This window comes from Bos javanicus, chromosome 21, assembly GCF_032452875.1.
Source record: "Bos javanicus breed banteng chromosome 21, ARS-OSU_banteng_1.0, whole genome shotgun sequence".
Classification (NCBI taxonomy): Eukaryota; Metazoa; Chordata; class Mammalia; order Artiodactyla; family Bovidae; genus Bos; species Bos javanicus.
Window position 1 is genome coordinate 23,931,860 of NC_083888.1, and position 18,495 is coordinate 23,950,354.

At 41.0% G+C, this 18,495-nt stretch overlaps 1 protein-coding gene across 7 annotated transcripts in view; it reads right to left on the minus strand.

The window, feature by feature from the left end:
* The window catches only part of ADAMTSL3 (ADAMTS like 3), a 410,509-nt gene that overhangs the window by 250,350 nt on the left and 141,664 nt on the right, over positions 1-18,495 (minus strand). For all 7 annotated transcript variants that reach the window (XM_061394516.1, XM_061394517.1, XM_061394521.1 and 4 more), the window contains exon 4: positions 7,165-7,292. In XM_061394516.1, the coding sequence (XP_061250500.1) occupies positions 7,165-7,292 (128 nt within the window). The remainder of the gene's footprint in view (positions 1-7,164; positions 7,293-18,495) is intronic.

Here is an 18,495-nt window from a genome sequence, read left to right on the forward strand (position 1 = left end):
AAGATCCTATAGAAGCACAGAAGTACTGCATCTAACCTAGAAAATGGTAGAAACTGCCAACAAATGCTTTAAGGAAGAAATGGAGATTGAAAGGAGTTTCCAAGGTCAACTATGTGTTAACAACCAAAAGGAGAAAAAGGATGCTTCAGGCAGAAAGAAGAGCATTGACAAAAGAAGTGATAGGTGAGCACGCAACCACTGCTTACCCATTCAAGTAACAGTATTTGAGTCCTAATCACATGTTAGATGTTAGACCTTAGAGTGGTAAAGTCAATGTCCCTTCCCTAAAAGGAGTCTTACCTACCAATAATGAGAAACATAAGAGAGGAACATCAAAGTTAGACTCAGATGTCAAGATAGATTTCCTAAATGAAGATGACCATGAAGAATAAGTAAGAATTAGCCAGACAACACACTAAGAGACACAAAAGAATACATGACAAGATGTAGATGATTAAGACAATAGATACACAAAGAAGGACCAGGTTTAAAATGAAGGAAAGAATGTAAGGTAACAAATACACCATAGCAGTATTTTCAAACATCATTAGAAAATAAATTAGAAAAAAATTCAAGTAGCAAGGATCTTGAAAATCATTCTCAACCACACAGGAAAATAAATAGATGAAAGTGGCCAGAGTAAAAGTAGATGAACAGAAATAACTAGCATTCATGAAAAAGAGGACAGAACAAAAAGGCAAAAACCAACAGTAAATGATATAGTAGAAGAAAATTTTTCCTATAATGAAAAAGGATCTAAATCTGTACAATAAAAATGGTTACCATGTGCCAAGAAAAAATAAGAGACGGATATATAGAAACAACATTGTAAAACTCTTGAGAGAAAAAATAAAGCCTTCCATAGGCAGCCAGGCAGAACAAACACGTTATCTACCAAAGAAGAGCCAAAAAAAAAAGCCAGCCTGAGAGGTCTATGGGCAACACTGTATGCCAAACTTTGTGGATAAAAAACTTGTGAGGCTTGAGAGGGAAAATTCGTGTCTCAGGAATTTCATACCCAAATAAGCCATTCACTGTTTATGTGTGAAGTCAAGAGAGAAACATTTTCAGATACAGAAGGATTCATAAAGTATAAGACCCACAACTTTTTCCTGAAATTAAGAAAGCTATAAAGTCTTACTGCCTGAAGTGTGGTCCACAGACAAGCAGCACTGACATCACCTGGGAATTCATTAGAAATGAAAACTCCTGGGCCCCACTCCAGACCTACTGAATCAAAGTTTATATTTTAACAAGATCCCTAGGTGATTCATATGTGCATTAAAATTCCAGAAGCACAACTCAAAACATATCCTTGCCAACGAAGTGATGATTCAGAAAGAAGAACTGAAAGTACTGACAATGAACATTGAAATAATATATGTACACAAACTCAAGTTTCGATGATGGTTTGAAATATGATTATGAAAGAAAAGATAAAAAGGGGATAAATGCTGCCAATAAATTGAGTATAAGATCCCAAGTTATAATAACAAAATCCCACTGGGTGGAAATGAAGAAGAAAAGCAGAGAACATGCATTGACTTACAAATAAGAAGAGACTAGTATTTTATTACTGGCATTGATAACTATAAAGCAATTATTAAAGTATGATTTTCAAACATCTTAAATTTAATCATCAGAAATATAAAAATAAAATGGCTCAGCAAGTAAAGAATCTGCCTGCAATGCAGGAGACACAAGAGACTTGGGTTCAATCTCTGGGTCAGGAAGATCCCCTGGAGAATGAAATGGCACCTCACTCAAGTATACTTGCTTGAAAAATCCTATGGACAGAGGAGCCTGGTGGGCTACAATCCAATGTGTCACAAAGAATCAGACACGACTGAGAAACTAAGCGTGTGTGTGTGTGTGTGTGTATATATATATATATAAAATTTTGAAATTACCAGAGGTACAGTTCAGCAAAATGAAAGAATGAAAGATTTTAAATAGAGAAGGTCATCCAAGCACATATATTGAACTCTCTCCCTCTCATAAATACCTAGTGAAATAACCAACAAAGCATATTAATAGGTTAACATCTCTACATCAGAGCTAAAAATTCATAGAGGCTATACACAAGCCAGAAATTTCAATATACGTATGAATAAGACTGAATTAAAGGATGGTACACGAATATACTATTCACTTACACAAAAGAGAAGCTTGCAGGAGATGCAGGTTGGATCCCAGGGTCAGAAGATCCCCTGGAGGAGGAAATTGCAACTCACTCCAGTATTCTTGCCTGGAAAATCCCATAGACAGAGAAGCCTACAGTCCAGAGTCATGGGGTCACAATGAGTCAGACAAGACTGAATGACTGAGCATGTGCACACAAGTGCGTGTGCACACGTGTACATATACACACACACACACACACACACACACATATCTCTTCAAACAGTGCTTACACCCTATTCTCTATCTCACTTTTCCTTTTAGGACTCCAATTATACATGGTTTAGACCTTTTCATCTTATATCCATACCTTTTCATCCTTATTCTATGTTCATTCATTTTCCCTGTGTAATTTAGCATGGATATTTCTACAAATCTATACTCTCTTCTGCTGTTTCTAATCTGCTATTATGGCCATCTATTTAGTTCATGATTTTAGTTATCATTTGCTTCTACTCTCAAATTCCCATATAATTCCATTTTATGGATTCCAGTTCTTTGGTGAAATCCTATATCCTGCCATATATTTTTGTAAATACTTATTACAGGGGTTTTGTTTTTTAATACACAGGTCCTAGGACCTATTTCTAACTCTAGTACCTATTTCTATCATCTGATTTTCCTCTTGTTCTTGTCTCATGGTAAGACTGGTAATGTTTTATTGAATTATTGGCATAATCTATAAAAATTTGTATACTCTCTGGTTGGTGTCATCTTCCTCTAGGACGTATTTTTAAGCTTCTTGGAGGCAGCTGAAACAGCAAAAAATTTCATTATTCAAGTTAGGGTTGAATTAATTAAGACTGGGTTTCAGTCTTTGTAATATCTAGTCTATTTAGGATTAGATTTCCCTTTCTCCTAGGGTATAGCCCTTCAAGGATATAAACTATCACCTGAGGTGTTTACCATAGCTTTGAACTCCAATTTTTATGTTCTAGGACTATGAAACTGCCAGTAAATCTGATCAGTTTCTCAGCTTCTTAGAAGCTGGTTTCTGCTTGACTTCTCTGCCTCTGACTGCTTAAAAACTGGTAAATGCCTGGATAAAAAATATGACTCAGATAAAGTCATTTTCTGCATATCACTGCCTTCAGGGATCTGGCAGTCTCAAGTTCTAAGTCCATGATTATTTTTTTACTTCTCAGTTTCTGGTTTCCAGGCTCCCCTGGTGGCTCAGCTGGTTAAGAATCTACCTGCAATGCCAGAGACCTGGGTTTGATCCCTGGGTTGGAAAGATCCCCCAGAGAAGGGAAAGGCTACCCACTCCAGTATTCTTGCCTGGAGTATTTCATGAACTGTAGTCCATAGAGTTGCAAAGAGCTGAACACGACTGAGCAACTTTCACTTCTGGTTCCCAATTACCCATCATTCGACTGCTAATATCTGTGATAGTTTATTACATCCAAAGCATGGTCCAAAGCGAAGTGAGACAAATAAGGACAAAAAAGTAGATTTTTATAAACCTACATGAATTCAATTTAAAGGCAAGTCTTTTAATCTAAGATTATGTCTACTTTTTAATGCTTAAATGCAAAAATTCTGATTGTAATTCTTTCTTGAAAAGCCTGTGATGGTGGACCATAGTTGAATTTTTGCTTTGTTTTTATTTTTGCCTTTATTTGACCAAATAAAATATTGACAACCTGTTTCAGTTCCAAATATGCTTTTTCTTTTTGGACAGTTTCCTAGTGTTTGAAACCCAAAAATCTGAGATTCTTTTCCACAGTCTACTAATCTACCTCCTTCTTCAACACTGGCCCTTTCTGCTTTCTCCCTTATCTACTGTTTTTCAGGAATAAAAGCCTCTTTTCATTTCCTGCTCCAGCAACTTTACATATGCTGGCTCCAGTATCTGGATTTTATGGCCCATTAGTTATGACCATGGAGAAGGAAATGGCAACCCACTCCAGTGTTCTTGCCTGGAGAATCCCAGGGACGGGGGAGCCTGATGGGCTGCCATCTATGGGGTTGCACAGAGTTGGACACGACTGAAGCGACTTAGCAGCAGCAGCAGTAGCAGCAGTTATGACCAACTAAATAGCACATTCAAAAGCAGAGACATTACTTTGTCAACAAAGGTCCATCTAGTCAAGGCTATGGTTTTTCCTGTGGTCATGTATGGATGTGAGAGTTGGACTGTGAAGAAGGCTGAGCGCCGAAGAATTGATGCTTTTGAACTGTGGTGTTGGAGAAGACTCTTGAGAGTCCCTTGGACTGCAAGGAGATGCAACCAGTCCATTCTGAAGGAGATCAGCCCTGGGATTTCTTTGGAAGGAATGATGCTAAAGCTGAAACTCCAGTACTTTGGCCACCTCATGCGAAGAGTTGACTCATTGGAAAAGACTCTGATGCTGGGAGGGATTGAGGGCAGGAGAAGAAGGGGACGACAGAGGATGAGATGGCTGGATGGCATCACTGACTTGATGGACGTGAGTTTGAATGAACTTCGGGAGTTGGTGATGGACAGGGAGGTCTGGCGTGCAGCGATTCATGGGGTTGCAAAGAGTCAGACACGACTGAGCGACTGAACTGAACTGAACCCTCCACCCTCATATAATTCACTTCCTCTAAGCAGTCGGGTCTCAAAAAGAGACTCTCAGTACAGAGGACTTCCCTGTGTTGGCATTACCTACCCCCTTGACAAAATGTTAATTTCACATAATTTGATTACATACTTGTCTATTGTTTGTCTCTCTAGATTATAAGAACCATGAGGGCAAGTTCTGTGCTAGTTTATTTTTTTAACTTATTCATTTAGCTGTGTTGGGTCTTAGTTGTGGCCTACAGGATCTTCATTGCGCCATGCGGGATCTTTTGTTGCAATGCACAGACTCTCTAGTTGTGGAACTGGCTTTCCGGAGAGAGACCCAGTAGTTGTGGCATGCAGACTTAGTTGCTCCATGGCATGTGGGATCTTAGTTCTCCGACCAGGGATTGAACCCACATCCCCCACACTGCAAGATGGACTCAACCACTAGACCACCAGGGAAGTCCCTCTGTGTTAGTTTAATTCACAATTGTTAAACTGCTTGCCCACACCAAGGTATAAAAAACATTTTGGAGCTGGAGACTTGGGTAGTATAAGGATTTCTGAAGATTTCTTTGAGAAATCTATGCTGGGAGCCTAATCCTCAGTCTGCTGTAACAGAAAGAGAAGAAACAAGGGCTTCGATCTGCTAACCCCCAGTCAAGAGGAAGAAATTTTGGGAATGCCAGCTGAAGAGTTCAATAGGTGTCCCTTGCAGTTGGTTGGTATCTAATCCACACTTGAGATACATAAGGGCTGAGAGCTCAGCTGCAGTGGACTGTGTAAGCAGAGAAAGTGTTGCTGTATTGGCTCCTAGAACTGGGAAGTGTCTTTAGTAAAGTTGACAGGAGGGTTTCCAATGAACCAGATGTGGGCTGCATGCAAGACAGTCAGTGTGAGTTGTCTTAGGAACAAACATACCAAGACAGCTGCTGAGGGGTGAGTATATATAAATAGGGAGAGGCTGGGACATGTCTAGGTGTCCTAGAATAGGAAAGAGCAGCATTACCAAGTTAGAGGATTGCGAATACCACATCTCAAGTGAACTGCACGCAAAGAATCCCAAGGGATTGGGTGGGGGTTGGGGGGAGGAGGAGATAATGTCTCAGAGAAATCCATCAAAGTGCTCACAATAGATAAAAAGTAGCTTTAAATACCTCCTAACCAGATAGCATCAATACCTGCTCCCTAAATTAATGGCAGGAGCTTCCCAGGTGACTCAGTGGTAAAGAATCTTTCTGCCAGTGCAGGAGATGAGGGTTAATAATTGGGCTGGGAAGATGCCCTGAAGGGAATGGCAACCCACTCCAGTATTCTTGCCTGGGAAATCCCAGGACAGAGGAGCCTGTCGGGCTACAGTCCATGGGGTCGCAGAGTCAGACACAACCAAGCAACTGAGTGCACACACACACAAGGTCATGGCAGCACTCTACTCCTTCTCCTTCTCCTCTACTCTTGCCAAAATCTCTTTTTCTGAGTATGTACAGAGAAGGCAGAAAAAGCTGAAGAGTTGCCCTTCCTAACTTGAAGCCCTTCCAGTAGCAGCCAACTACAGTTAGGAGAGAGAAGACACAAATTTACACTGAGATAGACCACTTGGAAAAAATCATATTCTAGGCAAAATCAAAGCACTTTTTAAATACAGTAATAAGCATGGAAGCATTTTGGTTGTATGACAACAAGATGAAAATGCCCATTCATGGTCCTTAATATATTCCTCTAATTCTTTTGAACAAATACAAGTACATACTATTTTTATTTTCTAATTTTGCCTTTATCTCTTTTGCCAGTGGATAAGTGGAATTTATGGTGTTTAACTGATCCTTGATTTGAATAAGGACCATTTATACCAGTGATTCAAATGGAACCTTGATCAAAATTTTGAGGTTAAGTAGTCTCATCCCCTTTATTCTTCCTAATTATTGCCTTGGCATTTATCACAGGATATATTTTTTATGAGGGCAGGGCATGAGGGATGATGCCAAGGAAATATAAAATGCTCTAATATATGGGGTTTGGCTTTTATATTCAGTTTTTGGTGATTGGGGAGGTACACACCACTTTTAAAAAGTAAAAGACAAACACAAATAAACCCCACTCTTTTCCTATCTGAAAGTGAAAGTGTCAGTCACTTCCAATTCTTTGGGACCCCACAGACAGTAGCCTGCCAGGCTCCTCTGTCCATGGAATTCTTCAGGCAGGAGTACTGGAGCGGGTTGCCATTTCCTATTCCAGGGCATCTTCCTGACCCAGGGATCGAACCCAGGTCTCCTGCATTGCAGGCAGATTCTTTACCGTCTGAGCCACCAGGGAAGCCACTAAATATTTAGACATTGAAGATGTTATACCACCAGCACAGTACTTCCTAAAGCCATGAAGCCAAGTTGTCTTCCCAACACCACCCATCCAAAGGGGCTGACGTCCCACAGAGAAGAGCAAATGAAGCTGCCACTTACCTGCCAGTCAAACATCTCCGCAGAGAATATGAGGCTCCTCCCCCGCAAGTCCTCGAGCAGTCACTCCAGTCTCCCCAGGCGTCCCAGTTGCTATCTTTCTCTTCATCTGAACGAGTGTTTCTTGAGGTCTGGAAAATGGAAAGCACAATAAATTATAGACAAAATGCTAGAGATACCCAAAGGCTTTCCTAGTTTTTGCAGACTCTTAGTCTAATTGTTCACAAGCACTAAAGTTGCCTGAAAGTGTTTGCTTCAGAATGGTTACATCAAACACACACAATAGTTAGGGTTTTAAAAAAATATTTATTTATTTACTTGGCTGCACTGGGTCTTAACTGCTGGTACACGGCATCTTCGATCTTCACTGGGGCATGTGGACTCTTAGTTGTGGCATGCAGGACCTAGTTCCCTGACTGGGGATTGAACTGGGGTTCACTGCATTGGGAGCACAGAGTCTTAGCCACTGGGCCACCAGGGGAGTCCCACACATAAGATAGTTTTATATGGAAACTAGAGGCACATGAATACCTTTCCACTTATGAGGGTTTTATCCAGATGGCTTCCTAGCTCAGTTTTAAATGTGATATTTTATCATTTCAACATTTAAATACATTGGCTAAATATTAAAAATAATATTTATTGTTATTAATTTGTTTTATAACTTACATAGCAGGGTCCTACCTTGTAACTAAGGCATTCTCACCTCTATCTGTCATATAGACTGGTGCAAACTTCAAGGAAACCTTTGTGCATGGGGATTTGTGGAACCTCCTGAGAGAGGCTCCACCCCAAGAAGACAAAATAGATAAAGCTTCAGGGTCCAAGAAAATAGAGAAAGTTATATTATGAATACAGTTGGTTTAATTTGTTTTCTGGATTTGCCACCATTGATTTATATCAATATAGTGTGTGTGTGTGTGTGTGTGTGTGTGTGTGTGTTAGTTGCTCAGTCATGTCCAACTCTTTACAACCCCATGGACTGTAGCCCTCCAGGCTCCTTTGTCCATGGGATTCTCCAGGCAAGAATACTGGAATGAGTTGCCATTTCCTCCTCTAGGGGATCTCTCTGACCCAGGGATCGAACCTAGGTCTTCTGCATTCAGGCAGATTCTTTACTATCTGAGCCACCAGGGAAGCCCTTATATCAAGATACATTAGAGAAAAGAGAACTGGGAGAGTTTAAAAAATTTTAAATATATAGATGGATATAGGCTCAATGGTAAGCAATCCATCTGCCAATGCAAAAGATGTAAGAGACATGGGTTCAATCCCTTGGTCAGGAAGATACCCTGGAGAAGGAAACAGCAACCCACTCCAGTATTCTTGCCTGGGAAATCCCATGGACACGGGCACCAGGTGGGCTACAGCCCATGGGGTTGCAAAGAGTCAGATACAACTGAGTGACTGAGCATACATACACACAGAAATGAAAAGAAATGATGTGTATTACTTAAATAAAATTACGAAACTTTACAAAGAGGACTAACGCAGACTCAAAGAAATGGAGAAACATACCATAGTTCTAAATAGCTGGACTCAATACTGCAAAATGTCAATTCTCTCCAAATTCATCTATAAATTTATAACAACTCCAATCAAAATCTCAAAAGGGGGTTTTCTGGACCTTAACAAATGATTCTAAAGTTCAACCAGTGGAGTAAATGTCTACAAGAGCCAAGAAAAAACTGTAAAAGATGGGAAATAAGAAGGATATTGCCTCAATTAAAAGAGTATAGAACTGGCATAGCAATAAGCATTCATATCTATTAAGTTTTCTTAAAAAGCCCAGAAACAGACCCAAGTATAAGAACATAGTATAGAACCACAAGTCAGTGTGATGAATGGTTTAAAAGAAAACCATAGATAACTTCTTCACAAGATACACCAAAATTAATTCAGATATATTCCAGGAATCAATATTTTAAATGTGGAAACCATAAAATAGTAAAAAAGTTATAGACTAAAAGTCACACAGACTTGATGTAACAAAGATTGTCCTAGATACATCAACCAAGGTAGAAATCCTAAAGGAAAAGACTAACAGATTTAATTATGTTAAAATGGAAACACACATAGCATTTTCTATCCCACCTATAGATAAAGGGATAAGTACGTGAATATCCAGGTTTTCTAGGTGGCTCAGTGGTGAAGAATTCGCCTTCGAATCCAGGAGACATAAGAGACGCAGGTTCAATCCCTGGCTTAGAAATATCCCCTGGAGTAGGAAATGGCAACTCACTCTAACAGTCTTGCCTGGCAAATCCCACAGACAGAGCCTGGCAGGCTACAGTCCATGCAGTTGCAAAGAGTCAGACATGACTTAGTGACTAAACACCAACAAATGTGAATATCCACACAAAAATGCAGCAATAAAAACACAAGCATATGGGCTGGAAGAAAACCACCAAGATGCCTTTAAGGAGGGAGAGAACAAGACGAGGAGTGAAGGCTGTTGGGGAAACACACAAAAGGAATACCAATGGAACATTTTATTCTCCTCCCTCTCCCCATAAAAGATCTGACACAAACATGACAAAACATTCAATTTGATGAAGCCAGGTGGTACTAGAATGGATGTTAGTTTTCTCTGAACTTCTGTGGATTTGACATTTCTTTTTAAAAATTGGGGGTTAAAAGGCAATCATACTGAACATCCATAGAAGTTTGGAGAAAACAAACACCCATTCTAGTACCACCTGGCTTCATCAAATTGAATGTTTTGTCATGTTTGTGTCAGATCTTTTATGGGAGGGGTGCCCAGAGAAAAGAGTCAGAGATTAATTAAAATGTTAGCAGCCGCTACCTCTAGGTGGAAGGATGCTGAGCAATTTTACTTCTTTTTTATTTGTGTCTCTGCATTTTGTAAAGTTCTTTTGTAAAGCCAACACTTTAATATTTTAATTGAAAACAAGCAAGCAAACAAACAAAACCACATCCTGTTGACATACAGAAAAGCTGAAGTCAGCCAGGACTTCATAGGTGAGTCCTATGTTAGAGGCCAGGAGAGTTTATGCAGGAAACCCTGACATCTAATAAACTGTAGCAAGAGACTCCACTAGATATTACACAGATTTCCTTAAGCCTTTAGGCCAAGTTACCTCATCCAACCAAAAAATAAATAAAAAATTAAGAGCGGGATCTGCAGAAAGGACCTTCAAATGTGAAATGAAGAAATAATGACTCCTAGCAAGGAGGAGGTTTTCCAATAATTTTTACCCACATCTCACTGGTCAGTCGGTTTCCTGGCTTCTTACCAAGTCACCTATTTATAGCACAGTAAGCAGCCCTAGTAGAGGCAATATTTCAGCAAAAGTCAAGTGAAAGGAAAGAATAAATATCTGGCAACTGATCAAGTCTGTCATCGGGGATAAGGGCTAATTAAACCCATATTATTTACGGCTCTAATTAGACCACTGTTCAGTTCAATTTTCTACACCAAATGTCACCACACAGAACTGTGTCCTGTCTATAATGTAATATAAAATAAAGTTTTAATTCATAAAAAATACAATAAGCAGTTTAATACATTCATCTGGGCTTTTAGGTTGGTGAGTTCAAATCATTTTAGGTAAACATTTAAAATATACACAGCTGAAATTGATTTTTCATTTTGTCACTTGATATACTGATAGGTTGAATGTGAAAAGTTGAAAAACATCATCATATATATTTTAAAGTGAAAGTTGAGAGCTCATTGCAATATTGTTTTAATTTGTTTTTATTCCCACTGTCCCATCTGTTCAGTTTAGAGTTTCTTTCCATAACTTCTCCACCTATACTTACCAAAAAAAAAAGTATCTTGATTCTAAAATAACTAAAGTAGGCAAGTTATAAAGGCAGGTCTTTGGTTTCTCTGATTGAATCAATAAGACTTTTTTTTTTCTTAGGAGAAAACAGAAAATGACATCTCAAAGGGGTCCTAGAGTTTTTCTCCTCTCTCTGGCCATGAAGACAGTTAGATTTTGCTTTGAAATGCCACTGCTATTTCCTACCAGCCAATCTTCCTGCCCATCTCATCTATCTTCTTTTCCCAAGAGTAGCAATGACATCCCCATTTTATACCTACTTTTCATCTCTTCCATTTGGTGCCAACAGCATGATGATAATGATGATAACACAAACATTTAGAAAAACAAAACCTCTTTAGGGGCTGAACAAAGTGCCACAGGGTCATTTCTGAACATTTACATTTGTGTGTATTCTTTCTTATAGTGAAAGAGAACTTGCTTCCCTGGAACTTTTAGCCTTCTAAAGCAGTGGATGGTGAGTCTCCATCCTCTGCTACAGAAGAACTCTTCTTGAGATTTCTCAAACCAGCTGGTATCCTCAATTGTCCCAGCTGTCTCGGGAATGTTTCCTCTCTGTGCACTCTGCTGTCTCCACATTTTTTATTTTAAAATGTAGCATCCAGAATATAACATTGCTATCTGAGAACAATACAGACCACACAGTGTCCCTATTCTCCAGGTTTCTTTTGATGAAATCTAAGTTTCCATCTCCCTTTATTCCCTCCCTTTCCCTTCCTCCCTTCCTTCCTCCTTCCCTCCCTTCCTTTCTTTCCCCTTTCTTCCTACCTTTTCCAGTCACATCATTTATTGGATCTCATTATGGAGGCAGTATTGCATAATGGTTAAAAGTTGTATGACTCTGGTTAAGAGTCATAGCCTTCTTAGCCTTTCTGAAACTCATTGAAAAATAGAGATAACTTTACTCCAACAGTATTTAAATAAATATCATCTATATAGATTGTATCACACAGCATCTCAGTAAAGGTAATAAGTGACTGTCTCAATATCTCTCTCACTCAATGTCACTCAGTTGTGTCCTATTCTTTGTGACCCCAAGGACTGTAGTCCACCAGGCTCCTCTGTCCATGGGATTCTCCAGGCAATAATGGAGTGGGTAGCCATTCCCTTTTCCAGGGGATCTTCCGGACCCAGGGATCAAACTTGGGTCTCCCGCATTGCAGACAGATTCTTTACTGTCTGAACCACCAGGGAAGCCAGAATGTCTCAATAAGTATAAGCTAGCTATTGTTCTTCAAAATAATGTCTTTTTTCCTCCAAACAATGACAGGAGAGCCAGCTCTCTCCCATCTTAACTTAGGCAAGACTTAACTTTAATCGCTACTGAATTTCCTCTGTTGGTTTTGGCCCAGAATACCAGCCTGCTGAGATCTGTTTGAACCCTGATCCTGTCACCCCATCGACAAGTCACTTTGCTCAGCTTTGCAGTTTCCATGCTCCACCCAAGTCTCTGATAAACATGCTAGACACAGCTCCCTCATCTTACAGAATTCCACATGCACATTTCTGCTTTTTTACAATAGTAAGCAGACCCTAATGCCAAGTAAGCAGCCAACTAATCAGACTTGGAATCTGTGAACACAGTTTAACATTACAATAAAAATATGAAACAAAAACCAATCACCATCATCAAGCATTAGGAGGCAGAAAGATTGGTGGGGAGGGAAAAAGCCAGCCGTCAAGAGGAATTGAATCAGAGATGCTGGGGTGGGGTCTGTATTCTTGGGCTGCATGTTGGTGGTGAGTCTCCTGAGAGAAGAGATATTTAGCAGCCACACTTTGGTCAGCTCCAGCTCTGAAATCTAGTGACAATAAAGTAGGTTTGACTGATATTAGTTCCATATTTGACCTGAGAGTCACCCTGAAGAGGCAACTTCTGATTGTAAGTTGGGTACCACTATTCCCCATTCCTTCTTCTCAGACATCCCCATGAGCTGTCTGAAAAGTGATTAATTAAATTCCTTGTTATTAACATTTTATAAGGTAAGTTGTTATCTGAATCCTTTGTTGTTGTTGTTCAGTCACTAAGTTGTGTCTGACTCTTTGAGATCCCATGGAATGCAGTATGCCAGGCTTCCCTGTCTTTCACTGTCTCCCAGAGCTTGCTCAAGTTCATGTCCATTGAGCCAATGATGCCATATGCTAACCATCTCATCCTCTGCCACCCTTTTCTCCTCTTGCCTACAATCTTTCCCAGCATCAGGGTCTTTTCAAATGAGTCAGCTCTTTGCATCAGATGGCCAAAGTATTGGAGTTTCAGTTTCAGCATCAGTCCTTCCAATGAATATTCAGGGTTGATTTTCTTTAGGATTGATTGGTTTGATCTCTTCGCTGTCCAAGGGTCTCTCAAGAGTCTTCTTCTCCAGCAACAGAATCTGAAATATCAATTCTTTGGCACTCAGCCTCTTTATGGACCAACTCTCATATCCACACATGAACCCTATCCATAGACTTTACCCCTAAGTCTGAGTCAACCAACATCATGTCACTCAGCGACCCTGTTCTGGGCCAGACTCTGAAAAGTGCACCAAGAAAAAGCTGAAGAATCTGGTCCTGCACAAAGCAGCTACCATGTTTGTACAGAGTGAGCATCCTTGTCATAGTTGGTGTTGCCATTTTAATTACTAAGTTGTGTCTACCTCTTTGCAACCCCATGGACTGTAGCACGCCAGGCTCCTCTGTCCATGGGATTCTACAGGCAAGAATAGTAGGGTGGGTTGCCATTTTCTTTTCCAGGGGATCTTCCCAGGTCAGGAACTGAACCCATGTCTCCCACATTTGCAGGTGGATTCTTTACCACCGAGTCACCAGGGAGGTCCATCCTTGCCAATACTTTTCCTATATTGCTTCTAACAGTCTCAACAAACCCTTGAGGTGGATATTACCAATCCTCATTTTATAGATGTACAACTGCAGCTTCCAGAACCATATGCTCAAAATGTGGGGGAGCCCATGCAGAACTCCTTCCTGCCTGACCCAGATGAAGCCTGCTTCTGTTCCCAGATGCTCCTTGCCTGCCCTTCTGGACCAGGAATCCAATCAAAAGCAGCAGCAACTTATCACCACTCCCAGTCAGCATTTCACATCTTGGATCAAACAGACCTGCTGCTGCAATTCACTTGACCACAACATTCCTTCCATATCTCAATGAAGTCTTTTTGCTTTCCTCCCCCTCTCTATGCTGTAAGCCTATTAAAAAAACAGAGACATCACTTTGCAGACAAAGGTCCATATAGTCAAAGCTATGGTTTTTCTAGTAGTCCTGTACGGATGTGAGAGTTGGACCATAAAAAAGGCTGAGTGTCAAAGAATTGATGCTTTCAAATTGTGGTGCTGGAGAAGACTCTTGAGAGTCCCTTGGACTGCAAGAAGATCAGACCAGCCAACCTAAAGGAAATCAACCCTGAATATTCATTGGAAGGACTGATGCTGAAGCTGAAGTTCCAATACTTCGGCCACCTGATGCGAAGAACTGACTCACTGGAAAAGGTCCTGATGCTGGGAAAAATTGAAAGCAAAAGAAGAGGGTGACAGAGGATGAGATGGTTAGATGGCATCACTGACTTGATGGACATGAATCTGAGCAAACTGCAGGAGATAGTGAAGGACAGGGAATCCTGGTGTGCTGCAGTCCACGGGGTCACAAGGAGTCAGACACAACTTAGCGACTGAACAACAACAACATGTTGCAAGCAGAGCCCCACTTACGTTTTTCCAAAATATTTGATTTTATCGAAATTATTCCAGGAGGAAAGCCTGCCTTCTTTAACTTTTTATATAGCTGAGTATAGCTGATTAACAATGTTGTGATAGTTTAAGGTGGACAGCGAAGGGACTCAGCTATACATATACATGTATCCATTCTCCCCTGAACTCCCCTCCCATCCAGGCTGCCACGTAACACTGAGCAGAGTTCCCTGTGCTATAGAGTAGGGCCTTGCTGGTTATCCATTTTAAATACAGCAGTGTGTACATGTCCATCCCAAATGCCCTAACGATCTTTTCCCCCCGTTCCTCCCCCCGGCAACCATAAGTTTGTTCTCTGTGAGTCTCTTTCTGTTTTAAAGTTCATTTGTAGCATTTCTTAGGAATATTCTTGACCAATGTTCACAGCCAAGATGCATTGGTTAATTCTCGCATACGAACATATACAAAGGGCTTGCAATGTTCAAGGTTCAGTGAGGATGAGAATCAGGTCCTCAAGACAGTGAATAGCAGGTGAGAGAACCTAAAGGATCAGAATCAGCCCTCAGTCACTGAGAGCCATAGACATAAGGGACCAGAGCAAGTAGATGCTGAAACAGAAACAGTTTCCACCTCGGTTACTTTCCAGTTTGTTGTTCAGTCACTCAGTTGTGTCTGAGTCTTTGCAGCCCCATGGAATGTATCCTGCCAGGCTCCTCTGTCCATGGAATTTCCCAGGCAAGAATACTGCAGTGGGTTGCCATTTCCTTCTCCAGGGAATGCTGGGAGCACTGGGCTAACCCTCGAATGTCCACATCAACTTCTCCCATGTAGTGGGATTGCAAGTGTGTTCTTATTTTTGACTCAAATCTGTTTTCTAATTGTAACGGAATTACAACACTCTATTTTCTTCCTTTTGCTCATTTATATCTCCCAGTTTAATACAATGAACATGTATACTTTATGCAATAAAACACCCAATAAAAGTTATTTTTCTTAAGGGGGAATAAAAACACTAAAGGGCAACCTGTGAAAACATATCCAGAGATGCAACATGTTGTGCTGTTTGGTTAAAACTATCAAGCTTCAAGATCTTTTAGGAAATCCTATTTTCCTAAGTAAAGTTTTACCTAGGGAATATTCTGGAAGAAAAAATTTTTTAAATATATTGTTTACTCATTATATAATAGGACCAGTTAAAGCCAAGAATATTGTAGGAATAAGTGTGCTTACAATCTCATAAAGGCTTGAGGACTTCTTGCCTTCCTTGCATCCCCATGCATAAATCAAATCATAAAATATTTCCCTGACAAGTTCTTAAATCTGTGACTTATAATGAATAGTACAGTTCAACTAGTCTTACAAAAACGTTCGTAATTAAACACAGATTTCACGTATAAGGTCACTTATTGCAAATGCTACATTAACAACTCCATATTAAAAACAACTCAAAATAGGTTCCACTGGGATACAACTGCCCAGGCATCAAGTAAATGTTCATTCCAGTGTTACCACAAAGGTTATTTTAGGAGATGGCAAACGGCTCAGATTTTTGTTAACAGTAAATACAGTCTTCTAGGTCAATACTACCTTAAGATCTTTAACAACAATTTCTTAATATGAATTGGGTAAATGACATATAATGTCACTCAAGCTGTCACAGTGATCCAATAATTCAGTTCAGCTAGAATACCTAAAATACCAACATATGGAAAGCTGTGTGCTAGGCATATGCCTCTGTTTTCTTGGTTCATTCTGCACTCCACTGGGAGGTACATATATCCACAGGTCATTACCATGATGGTCACTGACCACTAGGATTTGGTCCCCCCTTTCCTAACCAATGTGTTACCTATTATTTTGTTGTTGTTCTTTGGTTGCCAAGTTGTGTCCGACTCTTTGCTACCCCATAGACTAGCTCTCTAGGCTCCTCTGTCCATGGAATTTCCCAGGCAAGAATACTGGAATGGGTTGCCATCTCCTTCTCCAGGGGATCTTCCCAATTCACGGATCAAACTCATGTCTCCTGCATTGGTAGGTGGATTCTTTACCACTGCGCCACCAGGGAAGCCCACCTACCTTCTGAAAACTGAAAACCCTTCACTGATTCCCCGGAACACTTGTTCTGTACCTCCAGACTGTCTATGACCTGCTCTTTCTCATCCTTCAGCTCTAGTTCCTGCAGATCAGACTCATACCACATCCCATATTCCAAGCACACCGTATTTCCCATGATTGCCCAAACACATTCGACAAGTCCTGCTCACTTTTGCAAACCCCCCCAAAAAATACCAAGACGCTCCTCTTGGAGCAGCTCTATTTGCAGGTGACCGCTGAGTGAAGATCTAGGACCAACCAGCCCTCTTTCCCTAAAGCTGAGATGAGTATAGTTTGGGAGAGCTTCTGAGCAAGCCTCTTGCGTCTGGATTTTTCCTGCCATCCCATCACTACCTAGGAGGCTGGCCCCAGCTCTGGGATTCCTCACCTCACTGAGTCTCCTTCCCTAGTTAGCCAGGCATAGCCCGACCTGGTTATGTACTCCAGTCACCGTCACTCTCAACTTCCTGGTATAGAGGTTGATGCAGCCTACTGCACCAGTCAATCCTAAAGGAAATCAACCCTGAATATTCATTGGAAGGAACTATGCTGAAGCTGAAGCTCCAACACTTTGGCCACCTGATGCAAAGAGCTGACTCACTGGAAAAGACCCTGATGCTGGGAGAGATGGAGGGCAAGAGAAGTGGGCGACAGAGGATGAGAAGGTTGGATGGCATCATTAACTCAATGGACATGAGTTTGAGCAAACTCTTGAGACAGTTAAGGACAGGGAAGCCTGGCATGTTGTAGTCCATGGGGTCGCAAAGAGTAGGACATGACGGAAATAATGAACAACAACAATTATTCTAGTAAAAGAAAAAAACCTCCAACAAATGCCATGAAGAGGTCCCAAATCATTGCAACCATAGCTTCTCTCTGTCAGGATAAAGGAAAACCAACTAAACACTTCCAGACTTCTGAGAGTGAGGCAGGCCTTTCATATACAGCAACTTAGTCCAGCATGTTAGGTGGGAGAACTAGGTGCCAGCGGGAAAAAGGGTCGATTCAGATGGGGATAATCTGAGGAGTGATTTATTTTTTATACATACTTTATTTTTTAAACCGATTTATTTGGCTGCCTGGTCTTAGTTGCAGCATGTGGGATCTAGTTCCCTGATGTTTTGTTGTTCAGTTGCTAAGCTGTGTCCAACTCTTTGTGACCCCATAGACTGTAGCCTGCCAGGATCCTCTGTCCATGGGATTTCCCAGGCAAGAATACTAGAGTAGGTTGCCATTCCCTTCTCCAGGGGATCTTCCCGACCCAAGGATCGAACCCGTGTCTCCTGCATGACCAGGAATTAAACCTGGGTCCCCTGCATCGGCAACATGGAGTTTTAGCCAGTGGACCTCCAGGGAAGTCCCTTGAGGAGCATTTTAAAAACACACTTTGCATACAGCATAAATTAACACAACATTATATATCAGCTGTACTCCAATCAATAAAAGAAAAGCTTACACACACTCTACTCAGATGAGACAAGGTACAGGGAAACCTCAGGGCTGGTACAGCGCCCGACAGTCCACATTATCTGCCTGGGCCATGCTTGCAAGATGGGGTAAAGGCAGGCAAGGGCTACGTGTAAAGGGCTGGTGGATAGAAACTAAGGCCTTTGCTCAAGAATTACAGAGGACTTCCCTGGCAGTCCAGTGGTTGAGACTTCACCTTCCCATGCAGGGGGATGCAGGTTCAATTCCCGGTGAGGGAACTAAGATCCTACATGCCTCACGGCCCAAAAGTCAAAAC